Source organism: Phocoena sinus, chromosome 1 (genome assembly GCF_008692025.1).
Source record: "Phocoena sinus isolate mPhoSin1 chromosome 1, mPhoSin1.pri, whole genome shotgun sequence".
NCBI classification, from domain to species: Eukaryota; Metazoa; Chordata; class Mammalia; order Artiodactyla; family Phocoenidae; genus Phocoena; species Phocoena sinus.
The window spans coordinates 44203810-44230861 of NC_045763.1; the positions used below are offsets into that span (position 1 = coordinate 44203810).

General features: G+C 39.7%; 2 protein-coding genes across 2 annotated transcripts in view; one reads left to right on the forward strand and one right to left on the reverse strand.

Moving 5' to 3' along the window:
* The window catches only part of TUT4 (terminal uridylyl transferase 4), a 145221-nt gene extending 134227 nt beyond the window's left edge, over positions 1–10994 (reverse strand). The window contains 1 exon segment of the mRNA XM_032626370.1: positions 10828–10994. The gene's annotated coding sequence lies outside the window, so the exon portion shown is untranslated.
* A 7854-nt stretch (positions 10995–18848) lies between these two features.
* LOC116739678 (HIG1 domain family member 1A, mitochondrial-like) lies at positions 18849–19220 on the forward strand. Its single transcript, XM_032604231.1, has one exon. It carries the CDS (start codon positions 18849–18851, stop codon positions 19128–19130), a length of 282 nt encoding a protein of 93 aa, XP_032460122.1. The 3' UTR covers positions 19131–19220.
* Positions 19221–27052: the final 7832 nt, after the last annotated feature.

Sequence of the window (27052 nt, forward strand, 5' to 3'; positions counted from 1 at the left end):
TACTGGGTAGGGGACTGACAGAATGAATATTTCAATAGAGTAAGCAAACACAACAGTAATGGTACTGGTGAGGGGGAAGGATAAAGCCCAAAAGAGGTTATATACAAAGAGATTAGGGATAGATGAGAAAACTAAAGAAATGAGAAAGATGCACATACAGATATTAAGGAGATTTTGGTCAGAAGTAGAACCATTTTTGAACGATATGAGTAGGTGTGTCAAGGAAGGTAGAGTTGAATACCACTGGAATACAGAAATTAAGGAAAAATAAAGTTAAGATGTTAGGTAACCTTCAGTATTATGCTTCCAACTGCCTGATATGACATCAAAATTATACCAAAGTATCAGTGAACATAAGGGAGTGACATAGAGGTTCCTAGATTGAAATAACAAAGTCAGGTAAGAAACAGCCAGTAGGGCACCAGTCTTTTTTTTTCTTTGAATTTTTAAATTTAATTTTATTTATTTTTTTATACAGCAGGTTCTATTAGTCATCGATTTCATACACATCAGTGTATACATGTCAATCCCAATCACCCAATTCATCACACCACCAACCCCACCACCCTGCCGCCTTTCCCCCTTGGCAGTATGACACCAGTCTTAAAAGAAGAAGAATTTTAGAGGAGTATAGAAGAATAGACAGACACTATATAGAAAAACATGGATCTGGTTTTCTGGCTTTGAGGAAGGAGGTGTGAAGGGAACAAGCTACAAACCCCCTAGAGGATTCAGAATAATGGCTCTCAATCATTTTTCTAACCCATCTGAGAAACAGAATACACGGCCAACAGAAATAAAGAGGAACACAAGAATGGGAGGTGGGAGAGGCTAGCTGTGAGTGGTTTAAAAGACCTTCCAAAGTGATTATGAAACACCTTCCTAAGGAGGTGTACCTCTCATATAATGAAAATCACTGGTTTAAAACTGGTACTATCACAGAAAGCTTAAATACAAGTTCCAAACACTAACTACTTTTTACCTGTATGACAGAATTCAAGACACTGTCTCATACCATAAGTTCCTACAAAAAGTCCTGGAGCCCTTACAAATTTTTCAATTCAAAAAAAAGATTTGTTTAAATAGACATTTCTCCAAAGAACACATTCAGATGGCCAAGAAGCACATGAAAAGCTGCTCAACATCACTAATTATTAGAGAAATGCAAATCACAACTACAATGAGGTATCACCTCACACCAGTTAGAATGGGCAGCATCAGAAAATCTACAAACAACAAATGCTAGAGGGTGTGGAGAAAAGGGAACCCTCTTGCACTGTTGGTGGGAATGTAAATTGACACAGCCACTATGGAGAACAGTATGGAGGTTCCTTAAAAAACTAAAAATAGAATTACCATATGACCCAGCAATCCCACTACTGGGCATATACCCAGAGAAAACCGTAATTCAAAAAGACACATGCACCCCAATGTTCACTGCAGCACTATTTACAACAGCCAGGTCACAGAAGCAACCTAAATGCCCATTGACAGATGAATAGATAAAGAAAATGTGGTACATATACAAAATGGAATATTACTCAGCCATAAAAAGGAATGAAATTGGATCATTTGTAGAGACGTGGATGGATCTAGAGACTGTCATACAGAATAAGTCAGAAAAAGAAAAACAAATATCATATATTAATGCATATATGTGGAACCTAGAAAAATGGTACAGGTGAACCAGTTTGCATAGCAGAAATAGAGACACAGATGTAGAGAACAAATGTATGGACAACAAGGGGGAAAAGTGGTGGTGGGGGATGGTGGTGTCATAAATTGGGAGACTGGGATTGACATATATACTCTAATATGCATAGAATGTATAACTAATAAGAACCTGCTGTATAAAAAAATTAAATAAAATTTAAAAATTTTTTAAAAACAGGTTTGTTTTGAAGATACAGTATCAGCTAATATATGCCTAACATGCCCATTCATTTATCTTTTCACATCTGTAAAGTTAACAGTCTTGCAGTATTTCCACTTTATATATTAATGAGGCACCCTGAGTGTATGACTTGCCTAAAATGACACAAATGGGATTGGTTTATGACAAAAAAGAAGAGACATATTTTTTGGTTCAATAGGCACTAAGGTATGTCCTTAGCCTAAACCAGCAGTTCTCAAACTTTCTGACCTCAGGATGCATTTATACTCCTAAAAATTACCAAGAATCCCAAGAACTTTTGTTTATGTAAGTTATAGCCATTAACACTTCCATCATTAGATATTAAAACTGAGAAATTTTTCAAATACAAAATACACTATTAACTCATTCTATGAGGCCAGTATTGCCTTAATACCAAAACCAGACAAAGACGTTACGAGAAAACTATACACCAATGTGTCTTACGAATACAGATGCAAAATCCTCAACAAAATACTAGCAAACCAAATTCAGCAACAAAAAGTTATACACCAGGATCAAGTGTATTCTATACCAGGAATGCAAGGTTGGTTCAATATGAAAATCAATCAATGTAATACACCATATTAATAAAATAAAGGACAGGGGCTTCCCTGGTGGCGCAGTGGTTGAGGGTCCGCCTGCGGAAGCAGGGGACACGGGTTCGTGCCCCGGTCCGGGAGGATCCCACATGCCGCGGAGCGGCTGGGCCCGTGGGCCATGGCCGCTGAGCCTGCGCGTCCGGAGCCTGTGCTCCGCAACGGGAGAGGCCACAGCAGTGAGAGGCCCGCGTACCGCAAAAAAAAAAAAAAAAAAAAAAAAAATAAAGGACAAAAACCACACAGTCATCTCGAGTGACACAAAAAAAGTATTTGATAAAATCTAATGCCCTTTTACAATAAAAACACTCAACAAATTAGGAATCAAAAGAAACTTTCCTCAATCTGACAAAAAACCCACATGTGACATCATACTTAATGGTGAAAGACTAAATGTTTTCTCCCTTAAGAACAGAAACAAGGATATGTTGTCTTCACGGTTTTTTTAACATTTATCTATTTATTTATTTATTCATTTTGGCCACGTGGCTTGCAGGATCTTAGTTCCCTGACCAGGGATTGAACACGGGCCGCAGAAGTGAAAGCACCGAGTCCTAACCACTGGACCTCCAGGGAATTCCCTGTTGTCTTCACTTCTCTTCGACACTGTACCAGCCAGGGCAATTAGGCAAGAAAAAGAAATAAAAAGCATCCAGACTGGAAAAGAAGAAGTAAAACTATCTATATTTGCAGATGACATGATCCCATATGTAGAAAATCCTAAGGAATCCTCAAAAAACCTGTTAGAGCTAATAAATTAGTCCAGCAAGATTACTATCCAAGATCAATATACAAAAATCAATTGTATTTCTACATACTAGCAATGAACAGTCCAGAAGTGAAGTCAAGAAAACAATTCCAGGGCTTCCCTGGTGGCGCAGTGGTTGAGAGTCCACCTGCCGATGCAGGGGACATGGGTTCGTGCCCCGGTCCGGGAAGATCCCATATGCCGCGGAGCAGCTAGGCCCATGAGCCATGGCCGCTGAGCCTGTGCATCCGGAGCCTGTGCTCTGCAACGGAAGAGGCCACAACAGTGAGAGGCCCGCGTACCGCAAAAAAAAAAAACACAATTCTATTTACAATTGATACTGTAAATTATACCTCAAAGAAAAAGAAGAATACACTATTACACATTCCAATACCATCAAAGTAATAACAAAAGAAGTATAAGATTTTCTTCAAAAATTGACAAGTGGATCCTAAAATGCACACGGAATGCAAGGGACTCAGAACAGCCAAAAACAATCTTGAAAAGGAAAAGTTAAGTTGGAGAACTCACAACTTCAACTTCGATTTCCCAATTTCAAAACTTCTACAAAGCTACAGTAATCAAGACTGGGTGGTGGGACTTCCCCGGTGGTGCAGTGGTTAAGAATCCTCCTGCCAATGCAGGGGACACGGGTTCGAGCCCTGGGCCGGTAAGATCCCACATGCCGTGGAGCAAATAAGCCCGTGTGCCACAACTACTGAGCCTGCGGTCTAGAGCCCACGAGCCACAACTACTGAGCCCATGTGCCGCAACTACTGAAGCCCTCACGCCTAGAGCCTGTGCTCCCCAACAAGAGATGCCACCGCAACGAGAAGCCCGCGCACCACAAGGAAGAGGAGCCCCCACTCGCCACAAATAGAGAAAGCCCACGCACAGCAACAAAGACCCAACGCAGCCAAAAATAAATAAATAAATAAAAGAAAAAAAAGGAAAAAAGACTGGGTGGTACTGGCATAAGGACAGACATACAAATCAATGGAGAATCCAGAATCAATTGAGAAGCCAGCAACAGAGACTTTTACGGTCTATTGATTTTCAACAATGACACCAAGATCATTCAACAAGGGAAAGAATAGTCTTGTGAATAAATGGTGCTAGGATAACTGGATAGCCACATGCAAAAGAATGAAGTTGGACCTCTGCCTCACACCACATTCAAAAATTAACTAAAAATGGATCAAAAACCTAAATGTAAAAGCTAAAACTATAAAACTGTTAGAAAAAAACACAGGTGTAGATCTTTGTAATTTTGGCTTATATCTCTTGGATATGACTCCCAAAGCGCAAGAAGAAATAGATAAATAGGACTTTATCAAAATCTAAAACTTGGGTGCTTAAAAAAACATACTCAAGAAAATGAAAAGAATTAAATGGCAGTTCCTCAAAAACTAAACATAGATTTACCACACGATCCAGCAATTCCACTTCTGGGTACATTTCCAAAGAACAGAAAGCAGGGACTCAAACAGATATCTGTACACCCACAGCCACAGCAGCAGTATTCACAATAGCCAAAAGGCAGAAGCAACCAAAGTGTCTATCAACGGATGAATGGATAAACAAAATATGGTATATAAATACAACAGAACATTATTCAGCCTTAAAAAAGAAGCAAATTCCGACACATGCTAAAATGTGGAAGAACCCTGAAGACACTGTGCTAAATGAAGTAAGTCACAAAAGAACAAATATTATATGACTCTAATTACATACAGTAGTCAAATTCATAGAAACAGAAAGTAGAATGATGGTTGCTAGGGGCTGAGGGGAGGGGGCAATGAGGAGTTACTGCTTAAGGGCACAGAGTGTTAGTTTGGGAAAAAGGAAAAAGTTCTGGACATGGATGGTGGTGATGGTTGCACAACACTGTGAATATACACTTAAAAATGGTTAACATGGTAAATTTTATGTTATATATATATTTTGCCAAATTTTTTAAATTTAAAAAAAGAAAATGAAAAGATAACCCACAAAATGGGAGAACATTTTTGCATATCATTTATCTGATAAGGTTCTAGTACGTAGAATACATAAAGAACTCTTACAATTCAACAATAAAAATAATCTAATTTTTTTAATGAACAAAGGATTTAAATAGACATTTCTCCAAATAAGATATACAAATAGGCAACAGACACATGAAGAGATGCTTAACATCATTAGTCATTAGGGAAGTGCAAATCAAAACCACAATGAGATACCACTTCACCAGCTAGGATGGCAATAATTTAAAAGATGGACAATAACAAGTGTTGGTGAGGATGTGGAGAAATTAGAACCCTCATACATTACTAGCGAAAATATAAGATGGTGCAGCCTCTCAGGAAAATAGTTTGGCAGTTCCTCCATAAAGTTAAACATAAATGTATCAAAACACTCAGCAATTCCACTCCTGGGTATATATCCAAGAGAAATGAAAACATACATCCTCACAAAAACTTTTACATGAATGTTCAAAGAAACATTATTCATAATAGCCAAAAAGTGGAAATAACCCAAATGTCTATCAAATGATGAATGGATAAACAAAATGTGGTATCTCTATAGAATACATTCCACAGAATGTAGTATTATTCAGCCATAAAAAGGAATGAAGTGCTAATACATAATGTATTATGGATGAACCTTGAAAACATTATGCTTAGTGAAAGAAGCCAGGCACAAAAAGCCACATGTTATATGACTCTATTCACATGAAATATCCAGAATAGGCAATTCCAAAGACAGAATGAGACAGAAAGCAGTTTAGTGGCTGCCAAAAGCTTGAGGTGGGGGGGATGCAGGGTGATTGCTAATGGGCACAGGGTTTCTTTTGGTAAGATGAAAATGTTCCGGAATTAAACAGTAGTGATGGTTACATAACCTTACGAATAAACACTGAACTGCATGCTTTTTTTTTTTTTTTTTTTTTTTTGGTCACGTAACGCAGCATATGGGATCTTAGTTCCCCAACCAGGGATCAAACCCGTGTCCCCTGCATTGGAAGCACGGAGTCTTAACCGCCAGACTGCCAGGGAAGTCCCTGAACTGCATGCTTTAAAAAGGTGAGTTTTATGGTACTGTAAATTATATCTCAAAGAAAAAGAAAAAAAGAATACACTATTACACATTCCAATACCATCAAAGTAATAATGTTTTCACATTTATCTATCACTCTACATTCCAGATGAGAAAATGAAAGGGGATAAGGTAAATATCTTCTTAATATTACTATGAAAACAGTTACGACTCAGAGACCCCCAAAAGGTCCCCAAACATAGTTTGAATACCGCTGACCTAAACTAACCCTCAGCACGAGACTGGAGCTATTTATAGTTAATGACCAATCAATTTTAATGTTAATTAAATTATTTAAACTACAGTGTACAGCTGAGACTGACAAAATGCAATCAGATTTCATTATCATCTTAATTCATACTTTATGTTCTTAACAAAACATTTTTTGACAACCTATGCGACTATACTGAATTTAACATCCTCTGCATACTAAATTTTGACAACCTAAGCTTAAGGTGCAACATAGTATAGTGGTTAAGAGCTCTAACTCTAGACTCAGACACCCTGAGTTCAAATCCTGACTCAGCAGCAAACTAGCTCTGAGATCTTATCCAAGGTATTTAGTCTTTCTGCAGCTACTTTCCTCACCTATAAATACTGATAATATAAAAGGAGTTGTTGCGAGGGCCGATGAATACTTCTAAGATCTTTAGCAATAAATTAATACATAGTAACTATGTATTAGTATAGTTACTAGTATTAGTAACTAGTAACTATGTATTAGTAATTAGTAATTAGTAACTATGTATTAGTATAGTAAGTTACCTATTATCATTGTAAATCAAATACCCATTTAAAACAACCAGATTATTGTGTGTCTTACAAAATACCTAATTTTTGAAAATATAGATTGCTTTGTATAAAGATCAGTAGGACTTTGCTCATCTTTACTGATGAACACCGAGCTTGTATGAATCCTGCCTCTGCTTTCCAGCCCACATTCCCCAATGCCCTATGTTATTGCTTTCCAGTGGTAAACTAGAAAGCAGTCAACTAACCCAAGCCAAGGAGTGAAAACACTTCCTGTGTAACCATAACAAGGTGATTTCTCCCAGAGTTATTTTTACCTCAAAAGACTCCTCTAAGAAATTAAACATTCTTAGACAATAAGACTTGGATCACAGGATCCTCAAAGAACCAGTCTGGAATACAGCAACTAGAGAGAGGAGAAGAGAGCAGCATGCAAAAGATGGCTTGACTATCCAATGAAAACAAGGGTAAATCTATTGATGGAGAAGCCAAGGAGAAAGAAATACTAAAATAGGAATCAAACAACATAATTTTAATTACAGCTCAACCACTATCCCACTTGGTGATCTCACTTTACACGATAAAAATCCAAAGGTCTTCATTTAACATACACAATAATCTTCACATCTTCCAGGTACTTCAAACCATTTCTCTCACCACTCTATCCATAACTCCTCAATTCATACCACACTGAATTTCTCACTCTCCCCTAAACACCTAGCCCTATTACAACTTACCACCTTCACACACATTATTCCTTTACTTTGGAATGGCCTCCAGTCTATCCCCTTCTCCACCTAGAAAACTCCTACTCATCCCTCAAGAGCCGGCTTCTTCCCTCTGAACTCCCATAATCTAGTGTGTTGCAATTTACCTGTACATATTATATGACTGAGTTCCCTGAAGCAAGAGGTTGTCTTCAATAATTTTATATCTCTAAAACCTAGCAATGTCTAGCATAAAGTACAAATGCAAATGTTTGAAGAAATAAATGATTAAATGATGAATGAACAAGCAACCTTAGGCAGTTTCTCCTATAAAATTGGGAGAACACTTGATACATCTGAGAAGCAACATGACATATATAATAGGAAGAACACACAGAGCTGCTTTCGATCTTTCTAACTCTATGCTCTTATGCAAATTAACCTGAGTCAGAGATTCCTCATTTATAAAACAGTTTTCATAGGGTTGTTACACTGAACAAGTGAAAAAAATACATAAACATGTCTAGCACAATGCCTGAAACAAAACAGGTAAATCTTAGTGTAAAAAAATTCTAATTTACTTAGTTCAGTGTAATTAATCTTAATTCCTCTAAGAAGAAAAAAGTCTATATATCCTGCTTTACTCCCCCTGCCTATTTGTCTTTCTAGAACTGTTCTTTTTTAGAACATATTTCTATCTGCAGTAACAATCAACTGAATTCAAGCACTTGTAGTTTATGTTAGGAAGTAACACATCTCACTGAATTTATTATATCAAAATGGTCTTTTTTTAAGGATAAACAAAATTTACTGGCATCAGCATTTACAGGTAAGTCTTATTTATAGTTTCTCTGAAACCAGAAACTTTCTGCAGAAATAAAATTCATACACCTTTGTCTACACAAAGATCCTGATTTGACATTATATGAAGAACACAACATAATTAATCCTGCTTATTGTGCATGTCAAGGTTAACTTTGAGGTCAAAAAGAGTCATCCAATTACTCTTACTAAAATGACTCTACTCTGAGAACTAATAAAAATTCTCTTTAAACAGCTTTTTATTAATCAGACATTTACAATTACAAATAAAAATTTTTATTTTAAAAGGTCTGAAATTATAATGTAGACACTATACTGTTCCAGCTACATTAACTAAAACTAAATGTAATTCTAGATGTGATTTAGGATTTACAATATTGAACTAAACTTATGTGCATCATAACATCTTGTTAGTTTATCTGTATTACTAACAACTTGACCTAGGACAATGAAAAGACTTTAATTTCCTTTTTGTATTTAGATATTTGCTAGACTTAAAACACTAAATGTCAATAACTTTCACTTCCGCTTCTGTATTATTTCAAGGAAGCTTTATTTTTTCATTTTCCACACAAGTCAAATGAAAAATTACAACCAGCAGGAAAATTTATCTAAAATAGCTCTTTTTTAAAAAGTAACTATTTTGTTTGTATTAAATATCATCTTTTTAAAGCATAAAACAACTTAAAATTCTTATCTTCCCCAAAGTATACGGTTTTTAAGAAGCACTCTTTAAAATTTGTTTATAAAAGGATCATAATACACTAGACACTAGTGAATTCATTAATTATCTTAAGCACAGTTTTCTAAAAGAATCAATATTTCAAAACTTTATAAGTTGTGACTAATCAGTACTAGGATACAATATAGTGCAGCAATTTCTAAGGAGACATACAGCGTTCTGAGCCTAAAACAAATTTCAGCGTACATTTTACTCATATACAGAAAACGCTGATAGTAACAACAAAAAAAACTTTTAAAAAAAACCATCCTACAATTCACCACCCTGATACGGTATTCTCTCTAAATTATCATAACCAGTTGCAATTATCCAATTTTATTAGCTAATAGTTCTCATTATTTTAAAAACAGAAAAAGGATATGTTCCGTTTCACCAAGTGTTACACATTTCGCTACTACAAGACTGGATGGGGGGGCGATCTTTGGAAACAAAAGGTAACCTGATCCGCTCCAGCTAATTATTAAATGCATGCCAACAATACACAATTCGAATTGCACTTCTGGACACTAAGGAGATCACAAAAGGGAGTAAAACGTCAAATGTGTAAGGAACTACTTTGGTATGAAAAATATATCGAAACGAAGAAACACGGTATACCGAAACTAAGACCTCGCGCAAGGTACAAAATTCATCTGATTAAAAATCTGATAATCTTCTAAAAAGAAAGTATTTAATCAACGTTGTTAAAATAACTAATTCACCACATTCAGGTACGACTTGAAATCCCGATGATGTCTTTCTTTCAGGTCTAAATATCTCATTCTTTTACAATCCGTATACCAGAAGGACCTGAAACCTCTCGCGGAGGCGTACAACACACTCGGCGAGTGCTGTCTGTTTACAAATACGAATCTCAGTTTCCCACGTCAAAAGCGTTCATTACCACCATTCGACCGGGGGGCGGGGGAGAGAGAAGGCGGGCGAGCAAGAAGCGATATCCTCACAGACATCTCTACGTTCTCTCCTCCCGACAAGGGCGAGCCCGGAAAAAAATGTTTATTATGTATTATATGCGTGTTTGTGTATTTACATGTTATATACGTACGTCTATATCTAAGCAGGGGTGAAAGAAAAGGCACACATGACAAGGAATCATACTGGACCCCAGAAAATGTTCACTCCTATCCCGTTAACTCAAAATCCGCTGCCCGGGTCTACAGGTTTCAGCTCTGGGGCCGAGCGCCCCAGCCTCGCTGTGGAGTTCGGCCCCAAAGCTCCCCGACGCCCTCCTCAGGAAGCCCAGGCCGCCGCCCCTACCTCCCTTATCTCTGCCTTCCCCTGGGACACCCGAAGCGCATTCCGGCAAAGAAAGAAGTGTCAGGCCCCAAGAGGACAGCTGACACGGGCTCGGGCCGGGCCCGCGACACCTGCGAGCCGCAGCACCTGAGGGCGAAGAGGGGGCCGCCCGGCCTGCCTCGAGCACACCCCCTTGGGCGCCGGGTGCTGCGCCGCGGCCGGAACCTCCGTACCTGCGAGGCCCGCGAGCTACAGGCGCGCGCGGCGCCTCCTCATCTCAGTGGCTCCCGCTCCGCCTCCGCCTCCCGCTGCCGCCGTCACTGCCGCCGCCGCTGGAGGCCAGGACACGACGAGCTCAGGGCACCACCGCCATGTCCGCCGCGCCGCGAACTGCATTGTGGGGGGGAAGGGATGGGGAGGGGGAGGAGAGAGGGGGAGAGAAAGAGGAGGACCCGCTGAGGGGAGGGGGCCGAGGGAGAAGGGGAGCCGGGGGAGAGGGGGAGGGGAGAGAGGGACGGAGCCCCGAATGGAGTCCTGACCCAGGCAGGGGTAGGGAATAGATGCGCAGGAAACCCCGGAGAAGAGGCGCAGAGGGAAGAGTTTGGGGGTGCCCCTCCCTCCGTTCTGGGCACTGGATAAACCGGGGTGAGGGGTAGTAAACACCAATGGGGGTGGGGCTACGTTCGGGGCCTTGTGGTAGAGACGGGGAACAATGGGGAGGAGGGAAACAACGCCAAGGTGAGAGGGCAGCGCACTCACACTCACGCTGAGGGAAGGGGCGAGCGTGCGAGGACACTCTTTAGCCCGCGGAGAGGGGGCGGGGCCCTCTAGCGTTGGGGGAAGGTTGAAGTCACAACGGGCTCGCAGGGAGGGGCGGGGCCACCGAGCGAGGGTCGCGAAGTCCATCTCCCCCGCTGGGCCCCCCTGGGGAGCGGCGCGAGGACGCTGGCGTGCTTGAGGAGGCCGGGGTCGCGGGCACTGCCGCGCCGCTCAGGTTGGCTTCCTGGCCTGTGGACCTCCCTACGGAGGCCCCCAAGCGGGAAGAGGGCCCGAAAGCCGCCCCCCAGGGGAAGGAAGCCCCGGCCTTGGACGTGCACCTCTGAGCCTGCCTTACGGAACTGACCCGGCCCGCGCCTCCGCGGACCCTTGGCGGCTAGAGCGGGCTTCTGAACACCAGCGAGTAGGTAGACAGGGGAATCCTCCCGGGTCGCCCCACAATTCCCCGCCTATTCACTTTGCCACCAGCCCACCGAATCTGGAATCCTTTTCTTTTAAAGTGCAGCCAATTCTGGAGTTAAGGAGCTCGAGAGAAATCACAAGAGTATTCCACCCTCCACCCCGGTAAAAGATTTAAGAAATCATTTATTTAGTTTCACGTGGGTTTGGAATCAACTACCATCCATGAGCCTTCTCCCCCTCTTGCTTTTAATGTAGGTTCCTCCACATAGTAATTAAAAGTCCCGATCGGAAAGGATAGTTTGGTTAATTTTTTTTAAGATCCCAGCCTTGGAGATTATTCAACCACCCTCTAACCTCAAAGCTGGACAAGTCACACAACTACAGTCCTTGCATTTGACACATGCTGAGGCAGGAAAAGGATATGATAGGTTGGACGTTGGGGAAAATGCAAAATCTTAAGTCTTTACAAGATGCTGCCTTATAAAATTTCTCATGATGTGACTCAGAGGCTGGGGCCTGTAAAAGTTTACAGAAGGCCTCTCTGCAGAATCCGTCTTCTTTGCACCCCAGAACTCAAAAGAGCTCTACCTGGCTTCAGCACTTATCAGTTGTTTGACTGGCCAAATACACCCTCTGAGTTTCTTTATCTGTAAGTTTTCAACGGCAGAATACCTACTTGACAGAGAGGATGTAAGGAAAGTAGCAGGTCCCAAATTTAAAGCCTGTAGAGACATTAAGATGATACTAACATCTTAGTTGCAGAGGAGAGCATGTTAAATTCCACTTGAGTGAGGGTTTAATGGAAGAGGTAGAAGCTGAACCTTGGAGGTTTGCCTACTATGTGCCGGACACAAGTGTGTGATTTGGAGAACATCATTTTGTCTAGAATGTACAGAAGATAATGAGTCTGAAAACAAAGGCTGGGGCCAGACTGAGAATCCCAGTGCCTCTCTGCTCTTATCCCTTCCAGCTAACGCTCTTCTACCACCTTTCCTATTCCTCAAGATCCAGCTCAACTCCTACCTCCTTTATTAAATCATCTTGATCACCACCCCTGCACACATCACTGAATGTGATTCCTCCATTCTCTGAATCCCTACACATTACTTTTATGAGTCTGACTCCAATAAATTATCAACTTGAGTGCAAATACTTAGCATGTGTATTCCTTATAATGCCTACGTACTCGTTGAATGGAATTTTGGCAACTATACTCTTGCTTATCATCACAATAGAACACACGTATAGAGCAAGTATTTCTACGCAAAAAACGAGGGAACTTAGGGTATAAGAGACTTAATTAGTGGCCAGGGTCATACAGTAAGTCACAGGCAGGCCTAGAATACCAGTTCTGTGTTCTTTCCATTGAATCACCAACATCTTAATGAGAAATTAAATGGTAAATATCTGACGGCTCTGTATAAATACACTAAGGACTTGTATCTGATACTGCGCTGTATATATGTACTAAGGACTTATATCTGATACTTGCAAGGAAGACCTCATGATTGTGGTTAAGTCTCCAAATTTAGTCTTCCAGTTCAGAAGTTCGGGGAGCTCAATTTCACCCAAACTCAGGTGAAAATTACTTACAGCAAAAATCTTATTTCATCATATGTAATGAGGAATATAATTGCCCAATGGATCAGTATTCATATTCTATTCTCTTCCTCGGTGATAGGAAAACCCAATCCAAAAATCATCATATTGGATGAAAAGGTGATTTGGTGAGTAAATTAAATCAGAACAAGAAAGGTACCTTAGAGATAAGTCTGCTGAAACCAAGATCTACTGGTAAATCATAAAGGGAACAAATCATAAAGGGCCATGTATGTTATTCAAAAAAACAGGTTTTATCCTGTAGTTAATGGGGGAGTTACTGAACATTCATAAGTAAGGGAGAGATATGATCAGATCTGCTAAAGTTTTTTTTCTGAGGCTCCTTTTTTTTCTATATACCTGATTTCTTCAAGGAGAGAGACTTCAGTGGTTGGTAACCTTTTACAGACCCTGACTGATGATAAGCTCCAGTCAAAAAGAGTCTCATAATGTGGTCCTAACCATGTCTTCTTCACCTGTGTATTCCCAGCACCCAGAACAATTCTGATGCTCAGAAAGTACCTGGAAATTGCTTGTTGACACTCTAAGTTGTCTGTAAAGCAGATGATAAGTTCAAAGTTTAAAATTATTGTGATTCTTAAAAATAGCATGCATGCGGGCTTCCCTGGTGGCACAGTGGTTGAGAGTCCGCCTGCCGATTCAGGGGACACGGGTTCGTGCCCCGGTCCGGGAAGATCCCCCATGCCGCGGAGCGGCTGGGCGCGTGAGCCATGGCCGCTGAGCCTGCGCGTCCGGAGCCTGTGCTCCGCAATGGGAGAGGCCACAACAGTGGGAGGCCCGCGTACCGCAAAAAAAAAAAAAAAGAAAAAAAGAAAATAGCAGGCAATACCTGAGCCTCTAAGGCTCACGTCAAAGATAGTGTAAAGGATGGATTTCTTTTTGTCTTTTTGCATTCTTAAAATTAAATAAGCTAAAATATGTTTAAATGCCTATTTCGTAGTAAACATTCAACAAAAATTAATTCCCTTTCTCCTTAAAATCAAGTTTCTTCTCAGCTGCCCCAGTTTGGATTTAATGTGCCCACAGACTCACACTAGCACATGTGAGTACTTGCTACCCATTGATTCCATTTAATTTGTTCTGAGGATTCATTGTGTGGAATTTTTAACTACAGCCATACCCTTTAGTGTACTTCCTTGAAGTGTTAAAAACGGTCTGTTGGGGCTTCCCTGGTTGCTCAGTGGTTGAGAGTCCTGCTGCCAATGCAGGGGACACGGGTTCGTGCCCCAGTCCGGGAAGATCCCACATGCCGCGGAGTGGCTGGGCGCGTGAGCCATGGCCGCTGAGCCAGCGCGTCCGGAGCCTGTGCTCCGCAATGGGAGAGGCCACAATAGTGAGAGGCCCGCGTACCGACAAAAAAAAAAAAAAAAAAAAAAGGGTCGGGTTTTTTTTTTTTCAAGGAGACTTTTTCTTTAATGTGCATAAGATCTGAGAGTTAGAAAAGACATTAGAGTTCATATAGTTGGATATATCAAGAAGATAGATACAGGCCAGGAAATGATGCTATAATTGTAGCCTAGGACCACATTATAAGAGCCACGTATGCCATTTTAAAAAATGGCCTTTTTCCTGAAGTTAATGTCACAGAACATTTGCAAGCAAGGCAGAGAGATGATCAGACCTGCTTTCTACAGCAAAATTTACATGCTATGCAGCCCAGGTCCCAGGCACAGAAACTTGTTTTGTTATTTTTATTTTTATTTTTTAACCATACAAGCTAGTTGTATTTTATCAACAGGATGCCACAAAGGACCACAATAAAACCAGACTGAAAAGGCTAGATCCAAGATGGTGGGCAAAGTAGGCTAAAGGTCACTGCTTAACTTGCCTTGATTTATCTCTGTGTTTCCATACCAACCCCTGAGAGCCGAAATACACTTGCCCTGATTTATCTCTGTGTTTGTTTCAAAATACCTCCTGGTATTGGCAGAGATGCTTTGCAGCTGTATTTTAAGAGATACGTGCTTTGAGAGATATACAATGGTCAACTGCTCCTAACCAGCTTTGACTTGATCACAGGAATGTTCCTGCTCAGATGAAACATGGAGGTATCTGAAAGTTACCTTCACTTCATTACGATGCTAAGATCTCCACCCAAAGTGGGGATTTGTACTCTTCTAGGGACAGTTGGTGCATGAAAAGGAACATGAAAGACTGTGCATGCCCCGGCTGCCCATGAAAATCTCTGCTCCTTTCCTAGAGCTCTGTTGACCTGTTTGCTTAAAATTCTCTTACTCCTCTCCCTTTGGAGAGAGGTGCTTTTAGAGCATGAGCTCCCCTTCTCCATTCTCTGGCCATTGAATAAAAAAGCCTGTCTTGCTTGTACCAAACTCAGTTTCATTATTGGCAGTGTGAAGCTGAGTGAGAAAGAGCTCCCTGATAGAGCCAGGGGATCTTCAGTTCAGCTAGGGCCCCAAGAGGGGGGCCTCGAATCTAATTCGGTAACACAATTTCTGTTTGAATATTTGTACTTAATAGAGAGCTCATTTCTCCCCACATTTATCTATGCTAGATGTTAGAAGTTTTTCCTTTACTGAGCTGAAATCTTTCTACTATAATGTCTTTTTTTGGGTAATTCTTACCTCAAGAGTAACACCATGTCTCTTTTTCTTCATATATAAAAACAAGGATGTGAACTAGATGAACTAGGGCAGGAAAAGTGTCTAAAGGTCTTTAATTCTGACATGAACTCCCTTTAAGTCAGCTATTTTACTTTCTCTAAATCAAATCTTCTCCCCCCTTTTTCTCCAAAACAAAAATAAGATCCAACTCCATTCTAACAATTTCCTTATGACCAATTCTAGTGTGTTAGGACAATCTGCACTCTGATTCATCGTTGTATCCTATAAAATGTCATGCATTCTGTCCAGAAGTAAATCTTCACATATATGGTCAAATGATTTTTGATAATGGTGCTGATACCATTCAATGGGAAAAAGTCTTTTTGACTGGGAAAATGGTGCATGGATAGTCACATTGCAAAAGAATGAAGTTGGACCCTTACCTAACACCATATGAAAAAATTAACTCAAAATGGATCTGAGACCTAAGTGTAAGACCTAAAATAATAAAACTGTTAGATAAAAATATAGGGCAAAACCTTCACAACATTGGATTTGGCAATGACTTCTTGGATATGACACCAAAGGCATAGGCAACAAACAAAATATGGACAAATTGGACTTCAAGAAAATTAAATTTTTGTGCACAAAAGACAGTATCAACAGAGTAAAAAGGCAACCCACAGAATGGGAGAAAATGTTTGCAAATCATATATCTGATAAGGAATTAATATCTACAATATAGAGAGAACTAAAACTCAACAACAAAAAAACAAACAACCATATTCAAAAACAGGAAAAGGACCTGAATACACATTTCTCTGAAGAAGATTTACAAATGACCGGTATGCACATGAAAAGATGTTCAACATTGCCAATCATTAGGGAAATGCAAATCAAACCTATAATGAGATACCATTGTATCTCACACCCATTAGGATGGCTACTATCATAAAACAAAAAACAAAAAAACTAGAAAATAACAAGTGTTGGTGAGTATGTAGAGAAATTAGAACGCTATGCACTGATGGTTGGAATGTAAAAAGATACAGCTGCTGTGGAAAACAGTGTAGTGTTTCCTCAAAAAATTAAAAATAGAATTACCATATAGGAACTTCCCTGGTAGTGCAGTGGTTAAGACTCCGCCTGCCAATGCAGGAGACATGGGTTCAAGCCCTGGTCTGGGAAGATCCCACATGCCATGGAGCAACTAAGCCCATGTGCCACAACTACTGAGGCTGTGCTCTAGAGCCCGCGAGCCACAACTACTGAGCCCGTGTGCCACAGCTACTGAAGCCTGCGTGCCTAGAGCCCATGCTCCACAACAAGAGAAGCCACTGCAATGAGAAGCCCGCACTTTGCAACAAAGAGTAGCTCCCGCTTGCCACAACTAGAGAAAGCCCACATGCAGCAACGAGGAACCAATGCAGCCATAAATAAATAAATAAAAAGACTCCACGCTCGCAATGCAGGGGGCCCAGGTTCAATCCCTGGTCAGGGAACTAGATCCCACATGCATGCTGCAACTATGGAGCTGGCAAGCTGCAACTAGGGATCCCACCTTCCACAACTAAGACCAGCACAACCAAAAACAAAAATTCTAGAAACACTGACTCCTTCTTTTAAAACAAACAAACAAAAAAGAATTACCATATAATTCAGAAATTACACTTCTGGGCATATACTCCAAAGACTTGAAAACTGGGTACCAAAGAGGTATTTTACACCCATATTCATAGCAGCATTATTCACAATAGCTAAAAAGTGAAAGCAATCCAAGTATTCATTGACAGATGAATGGGTAAGCAAATGTGGTATATACATGTAATGGAATATTATTCAGCCTTAAAAAGAAAGGAAATGCATACCTAGGAATAAGCCTACCTAAAGAGGAAAAGACATATACTCGGAAAACTATAAAACACTGATGAAAGAAATCAAAGATGACATAAACAGATGGAGAAATATACCATGTTCTTGGATTGGAAAAATCAATATTGAGACAATGACTATACTATGCAAAGCAATGTACAGATCTAATGCAATCCCTATCAAATTACCAATGGCATTCTTCACAGAATTAGAACAAAAACTTTTACAATTTGTATGGAAACACCAACAACCCCAAGTAGCCAAAGCAATCTTGAGAAAGAAAAACGGAGCTGGAGGAATCAACCTCCCTGACTTCAAACTATACTACAAAGCTACAGTAATCAAAACAGTATGGTACTGGCACAAAACCAGAAATATAGATTAATGGTACAGGATAGAAAGCCCAGAGATAAACCTGCACATATATGATCACCTAATTTATGACAAAGGAGGCAAGAACATACAGTGGAGAAAAGACTGCCTCTTCAATAAGTGGTGCTGGGAATACTGGATAGCCACATGTAAAAGAATGAAATTAGAACATTTCCTAACACTATACACAAAAATAAACTCAAAATGGATTAAAGACCTAAATGTAAGACCAGACACTATAAAACTCTTAGAGGAAAAAGTAGGAAAAAAAAAAGAAAAAGTAGGAAAAACACTCTTTGACATAAACCACAGCAAGATCTTTTTTGACCAACCTCCTAGAGTAATGAAAATAAAAACAAAAATAAACAAATGGGGCCTAATTAAACTTAAAAGCTTTTGCACAGCAAAGGAAACCATAAACAAGATGAAAAGACAACCCTCATAATGAGAGAAAATATTTGCAAACGAAGCAACAGACAAAGGATTAATCTCCAAAATATACAAACAGCTCACGCAGCTCAATATCAAAAAAACAACCCAATCCAAAAATGGGCAGAAGACCTAAATAGACATTTCACCAAAGAAGACATACCGAGAAGCCAGTAGGAGACTGTGATGTCGTGCCGTTGTCTGAAGATTCTTCAATCACTATGTCAAGTGACACAGATGTTTCTCTTTCTTCATACGATGAAGATCAGGGATCTAAACTTATCCAAAAAGCTAGAGAGGCACCATTTGTCCCCACTGGAATGGCAGGTTTTGCAGCAATCTTTGCATATGGATTATATAAATTGAAGAGCAGGGGCAATACTAAAATGTCTGTTCACCTGATCCACATGCGCGTGGCAGCCCAAGGCTTTGTTGTGGGAGCAATGACTCTTGGTATGGGCTATTCCATGTATCAAGAATTCTGGGCAGAACCTAAACCTTAGAAGAGGAGATGCTGTCTTGGTCTTGGTGGTGCTTGCTTTAGTTAGACATCTCATATTGAGGTTATATGTTTATGGTGAAAATAAATTCTGTGGGTCAGACAATAACATGATAATTTGAATATTGGCTTCCTTTCTTGCAGGCTTGATTTGCCTAGTGACTAGTTCACTAGCTAGGTCATTCAGGGGAGTCAGATTAGCACAAAAACATGTCACTTTTAAATGCACTTGATAGTGGTACAGTGTCCACCTTCTTAAACTCTTCTGATAAAATTAGTTGTAAAGAGGACAACATGTCAAACCTGAAAATGCTCCCAGTTGCTGCAGAATATCATATGCTTTTGATGTAATGTAGGAATCCTATTTACCCCAGTTAATTTAACTCTTTCTGACTGCCTTGTGGACTGAGTACTGTTTTTAAGGTCTGGTTGGCTCTTGAAGAACCCTTTCAGAACAGCACGGAATACAACATTATAAACCTCCCAGCAACTATGTGTGTGTTTTTAAACCAAACCTAAAGGGCTGGTAACAGTTGCTTTGAAGTAGTATCTGTTTCAGAATCATAGTTATAAACATGAGAATAACTTAACTGTAGATCCCCGTTTAGCTGTTTTGTAATTGCAGAATTATAGTTTGCTGCTGTTATCTTAGAATAATTTTTAAATGGCATTTTGAAATAGAAGTGTGTATTTTAAGTGCTAATGCAAAGGTAAATGAAAAATACTTTTTAAATGTGTGCAGTCTGTTTATTTTCTCTGAAAGAATCATAAATGTTAAACTAAATAAATTGCCTGTAATGGAAGTGATTTATGAGCAAGCTGGATTGGTCAGACATTATACAAACTTTGGTATACTACAGAATGCTTTGTTGTACTTGTGAGATTCTCTTGTCTAACCTGAATTTACATTCCATGGTGATAACATGGTAAATGTATTGTTATTAAAGTAAGTGAACACACACACACAAAAAAAGAAGACATACAGATGGCCAAGAGGCACATGAAAAGATGCTCGGCATCACTAATTATTAGAGAAATGCAAATCACAACTACAATGAGGTATCACCTCACACCAGTCAGAATGGCCATCATCAAAAAATCTAGAAACAATAAATGCTGGAGAAGGTGTGGAGAAAAGGGAACCCTCTTACACTGTTGGTGGGAATGTAAATTGATACACCGACTGTGGAGAACAGTATGGAGGTTCCTTAAAAAACTAAAAATAGGGCTTCCCTGGTGGCACAGTGACTGAGAGTCTGCCTGCCGATGCGGGGGACACGGGTTCGTGCCCCGGTCTGGGAAGATCCCACGTGCCGCGGAGCGGCTGGGCCCGTGAGCCATGGCCGCTGAGCCTGCGGGTCCGGAGCACAATGGGAGAGGCCACAACAGTGAGAGGCCCGTGTACCGCAAAAAAAAAAAAAAAAAAAAAAAAAAAAAAACTAAAAATAGAACTACCATATGACCCAGCCATCCTACTACTGGGCATATACCCTGAGAAAACCATAATTCAAAGAGTCATGTACCCCAATGTTCACTGCAGCACTATTTACAATAGCCAGGACATGGAAACAACCTAAATGTCCATCGACAGATGAATGGATAATTACTCAGCCATAAAAAGAAATGAAATTGGGCCATTTGTAGAGATTTGAATGGACCTAGAGTCTGTCATACAGAGTGAAATAAGCCAGAAAGAGAAAAACAAATATCATATATTAAGGCGTATATGTGGAATCTAGAAAAATGGTACAGATGAACCTATTTGCAGGGCAAGAATAGAGGCATAGACGTAGAGAACGTACATGTGGACATGGTGGGGAAGGGAAGGGTGGGACAAATTGGGAGATTAGGATTGTCATATATACACTACCATGCATAAAATATATAGCTAGCGGGAACGTCCTATAAAGCACAGGAAGTTCAGCTCGGTGCTCTATGATGACCTAGATGGGTGGGATGGTGGGAGGGGGGACAGGAGGTCCAAGAGGGAGGGGATATATGTATACATATAGCTGATTCACTTCATTGTAGAGCAGAAACTAACACAATATTGTACTCCAATATTGTACTTTTAAATTATACTCCAATTTAAAAAAAAAAAGGGAAATTCTACATATGCTACAACATGGATGAACCTTAATGACACTGTGCTAAGTGAAATAAGCCAGTCACAAAAAGACAAATACTGTGTGATTCTACTTACATAAAGTACTTAGAATAGACAAAATCATAGAAAGTAGAATGGTGGTTGCCAGGGACTGGGGAGAGGGGAGAATGAGGAATTACTATTTAATAAGTATAGCGTTTCAATTTTGCAAGATGAAAAAAGTTCTGGAGATGAATGGTGGTGATGGTTGCACAACAATATGAATGTATTTAATGCTACTGAACTGTACACTTAAAATGGTAAATATAGGGCTTCCCTGGTGGCGCAGTGGTTGAGAGTCTGCCTGCCGATGCAGGGGACGTGGGTTTGTGCCCCGGTCCGGGAGGATCCCACATGCCGCGGAGCAGCTGGGCCCATGAGCCATGGCCGCTGAGTCTGCGCGTCCGGAGTCTGTGCTCCACAACGAGAGAGGCCACAACAGTAAGAGGTCCGCGTACCGCAAAAAAAAATAAAAACCAAAAAAAGGTAAAGGTAGTACATTTTATGTTTTGTGTATTTTACCAGAACATTAAAAAATTGTTAAAAAAAAAATGACATGCACTCTGATGAGTTCTGGAGCTGCAAAGCTCTTTTCCCTCAAGGGGCTCTCAGAAATGTAAACAGGTACTGATAGAACATGATAATTGCCATAATAAGTTTATGTATGAGAATGCAAATAAGGGATAACTAATTCTGTCTGGGAGAGAATAATCTTTTGTTAGGAAAGAATGATCAACAAAAGTTTGGATAATAAATATTCTTGAAATATCCTTGAAGGGTGAGTGAAACAGCCATCTAAAGGAGAGGAGGAGCACTCAAGATGTAGAGAAGGAAAAGGGCAGGACATGTTTCAGGAATCTGCAAGAAGCTGGAATACTGGAGGGCAGGGTGCAGGAGATGATACTGGAGAGATGGGCAGGGACAGATCATGAGGCCTGCAATACCATGCTAAGCCCCTGGCCTTAACCTGAAAGGTAGTCCTTAAAGGGTTTCAACCAGGAGAATGATGTAGGCATATTTCAATGTTAAAAAAATTAATTAGCAGTGGGTAGATAAGAATAGAGGACCCAAAACTGAAGGCAGGGAAAACAGTAAAGGGATATTGTAGAAAATCAGGTGAGGGATTATGAAAGCTTGAAATAAGCAGAAGCAGTAGGAATAGAAAAAAGGGACAGATCAGAGAGATGTTACAGTGATAGGATAACGAGACTTAAACGACTTATTAACTGTGTTGTGAATGGCAGAGATAAAAGTTCTCATGTAGAAGAGGTTATTCTTATCCAGGGAGGTTTCACTAGTGCCAACTCTGAACAACCAGTAGTGACTGCTGGTATGCAGTTTAGTAAAGGAGCCTAAAACTCAATCTAGGCGCAATAAGAAGGAATGATGAATTAATAATTTCTGCCATGGATGCTGAATGGGAGAACACTAGCACATGACAGATATTTAACATTCCTATTCTCAGAGGAAACATTAAGATATACTGTGTGTTTTAAGGAATGTATATGGTGTGTTTCCATTTTTTTAAATTCAAGAACAGAAAATTAATTTTTGTTCATGGAAGACAGAATAGTTGTAATCTCTGGGTGGGGATGTAGATACAGACTGGAAAGTGGTACAGGGGAGTGTTTTAAAGTATTAGAAATTTTCTAGAGCTTGATCTGGGTGGTGGTCACGCATGTATACATCTGTGAACAACCATTGAGTTGTGCACTTAAGTTTTGTGCTTCTTGCTATATGAATCTTATATATCAATTTTAAAAAGTGAAAAAAGTTAATATGTGTTTAAGGAATGGCAAGTAGTCTGATATAGCATAGGGTAAGGAAGAAAGAAAAAGGTTAGCAGATTACTGGGATATAAAAGTTGGAGAAGTAGAATGGCAATAGATTGTGAAGGGTTTCGGGAGCCATATTAAAGAGTTTTGACTTGTTCCTACAGCTGTTGGAGAGTATCTGAAGTTTTAGATAATCCCATATCTCTGTTTTGGCTGTGCAGAGTCTACTTTGGAGAGAAAAAGGTAAAGAACAGTTTCTCTGACCCAGCTAGGATCTCAGACCCAGTATCTTCTTAGCTAAAGGTTTATCAATTTTATATCCATCCTTGGAAATCACGAAAGGGAGGGGAATTCAATAATTACCTGTGAAAGTACTTGGCAAGTGACTTTAATTCAAACTTTAAATAATAAACCTAACATAACCACATTGCAAAAATCTCAAACCTAAAGAAAAGTGGCATAAACTATGGATAATCCTACTACAGTACTATTAGTATTTTGGCATACTGGACTTCCTACCAGTCTTTCTCCTTTTTTAAAAAAAAACAGTTCACTCTTCAGGATAAGGTAGCTGGCCTATGCTGATAGCAGAGTACCAGGGACTAGGTCAGATATGGAGAAGCATAACTAAAAGTAGTCTCTGAACATATTTTGGCAGGAGCAAGGCAGAATCTAAAAGAAAACCAAATCAGAAATATGCATCTAAAATGAGACACAGACCTACTAGAGAATGGACTTGAGGATATGGGGAGGGGGAAGGGTAAGCTGTGACAAAGTGAGAGAGTGGCATGGACATATATACACTACCAAACTAGCTAGTGGGAAGCAGCTGCATAGCACAGGGAGATTAACTAGGTACTTTGTGACCACCTAGAGGGGTGGGATAGGGAGGGGGTGGGAGGGAGGGAGACGCAAGAGGGAAGAGATATGGGAACATATGTATATGTATAACTGATTCACTTTGTTATAAAGCAGAAACTAACACACCATTGTAAAGCAATTATACTCCAATAAAGATGTATAAAAAGAACCCAATAAAATGAGGAGGCAAAGGGCAAGAGTGCAAAGGGTGGATAGGTTCAGGTGCTAGCCACTGTAGGAGGGCAGTGTGTATACAGAAGTCCCTTTCACTGGGTGCCTACTGCATATTGTGAGCTGAACGTAGTTGCTTACAGTGTTGGACTGGATAGTTGTAATCGTAATGATTTTGTCTTATTTTCATTTAACCTTAAATCATATACATTTCTCATGTTGTTATATAGTTTTCATAACCACTTGCATTTTAAGTTTTATTTTTAATAAAAAAATTTTAAATTAATATTTTAAATAAAAGTTTCATTTTATTCTTTTTAACAATTTTGCTTTATTTCCTTTAACATTTTTTTACAACTTCTAAATCTTTTGTAAAATTATTTTTGACTAAGTGACTTATGTTTGTAAATATTTAGTCCCCTGTTTTCTTAAACTTTTAAAACTAAATTTTTATTTTTTCTGATTATAATAGAATGACATGCCCTTTGCAGAAAATCTGGAAAATTTAGGAAAACATAAAGAAGAAAATAACAATAACAATAGACCATATCCCACTGTCTTAAGACAATCAATCTAAACAACTTTTTGGCATATTTCCTTTCAGTCTTTTTTTTTTTTTAATGCATTTTAGCATAGTTGAGATCACACTTTGCACATAATATATTTTTACTTAATATTTTATCATAAGTATTTCTCCCCATCATTAAGAATTCTTTGTAAATACAGTTTTAGCAACTGCAAAATATTATATAAGAGAAGGTGCCAGAGTTTGCTTAACCGGTCCCATATTGTTAGGCATTTAAGTTACTCCTAATTTTTTTATATTCTAAATAATGCTTTTTGCATAAATGTATAAAGCACTGTAAGATTATTTCCTCAGAGAAAATTCTCAGATGTGGGATTTCTATATCAAGTGGTGTGAAATTTTTAAAGATTCCTGATGTATACTGCCAAATTGATTTAAGAGGTTTGTCCTAAATTCCACTTCCACTATCATATGGGAGAGAAATCCAACCAAATATTTTCAAGCTTTAAAAATGATAGGCTTCTCAGGATCTCTGAGCAAGGGCTATAGTATCTACAGATATATTTTCCTTCAAAAAAAAAATACTGACTGGAAACATAGACGTGCCAGATTTGGGGAGAGGGGAGACTTGCCACACTTCACTTATTTTGATGTCTCTGAGAGCCTGAGAAACACACCTTCTAAATAGCTAAGTACCCCCACCTTGCAAGACAACAATATTTTAGAGAGAGATTTCCTTAAGGTTAGACAACATCAATGGAAAATCTTGCTGTGTCGCCAAAGTTCCCCAGAGAATATGACCCAAGATCACGTACCACTTTGGAGCGTAGGCTGTCAAAGGGATCCTTGGAGGGATCACCAGTTCATCTTATATGCAGCTCTGATTTTTCTTGTTTAGACAGCCCTTGGTCCAGTTCCAGAATCCTTGCCCTGCCTTAGATCTCTCCCAACACTCCTCCAGGGGCCCTCCAGACTTCTACAACCTTGAGAGAAACCGCAAGGTTCCCCTTTGTCTCTCTGACCCATGAAGGCTTACTTGCTGTAGCTCTCCTCTGCACATTCTCATTCCCTTTTCTCCTCTTGTTCTCCCTAGTCTTTCTTCTTTTCCTCCTCTCTCCTCACTTTCACTCTCCTGAGTCTTTTAAGTTTCTCTCTAAGCTTCTCTTTCAATGCTATCTTCTCCTTCTCCCTCTTCCAGTTTTCTCAAACTTTCAACCCTTTCCTCCTCTTCAACAGGGACACAGCTGACCTTCACTAGGAGCCGCCTATCTCTGTTTTGTCCTCAGACTTCTCTCCCCCAGACTTTTCTATTCTCTCCAAATGGCACACACATCCTCAATTTTGCAGGAGTTTCTCCCAGCATTTTTCACACGTAAGACAGCTTTCGTAACCCTGTTACCAAGGAATACTATTAGAAGAGCACTGTTACCCCTCTAACCCAAACATGACTTCCTTCCTTACCATAAAGTCCAAGAAAAGATCACTTATATTATGCCCATGTTTTCCTCTCTATCCAAATTAGGATACACAAGAGCACAGGTTTATAAGCCTACTTATAGTTACAATGTTTGAAATCTGAGCTGTCCTCAAAAATCTGGGACATAATGTTGCTATAAATTCCACCTATCCAGAATCCAGCTCTCAAGCAGTTTCACATGCAAGAAGAACTCTGAACATCCTCAGAGTTGTCAGGAAGTTTGTGTTCTATATATTACACTCAGACTAAAAAAGAAGCGTTCTCCTCCTTTCGTCCACTCTGGAAAACAGAATTTTGACTACATATCGAGTTAGGTCTAGCCTTCCAGATTGCTATCTATAGGTCATACATAGAGTGATTCTTTAACTGGAGATTTTATGAAAGTCACAAAAGGGTTCACTGAGAAAGACTGAGCCCACGCTCTGAAATGAGAATGTACAGTTTACCACCCATTGACTTACACGTAAATCTGTATAAAGATCTTCAAAGGTGGTTTATTAGGTTCTGGTTTAAATTTTCAGTTCTTTCTTTCTAAAAAACTTAGGGAAAGCTCTTAACCAATATGAATTCCTCAGGTCCAATTTGGACTTTACTTTTTGCACTATGCAATTTCTGTCAATTCTCTTCTGCCTGGAGCCCTTAATCTAAATCTCCATGGATGTATTTTCTCAAGGTTCACTTTAGGTATAGTCTTAATCGATCATAGTTCTGTGGAAGTTTGCTTCCTCTAATAAGCCTGCAAAACTCTCTCTTCTTATTCCTGATTGTCCCCTGAAATGTTACTCTTTGTGAATTAGTATGGCTCTGCCTAGCTCTAGATAAAATCCTAACTTTTTATCACATGTCTTGTCTGTGTTGCATTTTCTGCCCACTTTTGCCCTCCCCTACAGTGAAGGGAGTATTTTAAACTTTTTTTGTTTCCAGAGAGAGCAACTTGCTGGTTGGAGGATTCAAGTTTAAAATGGACCCC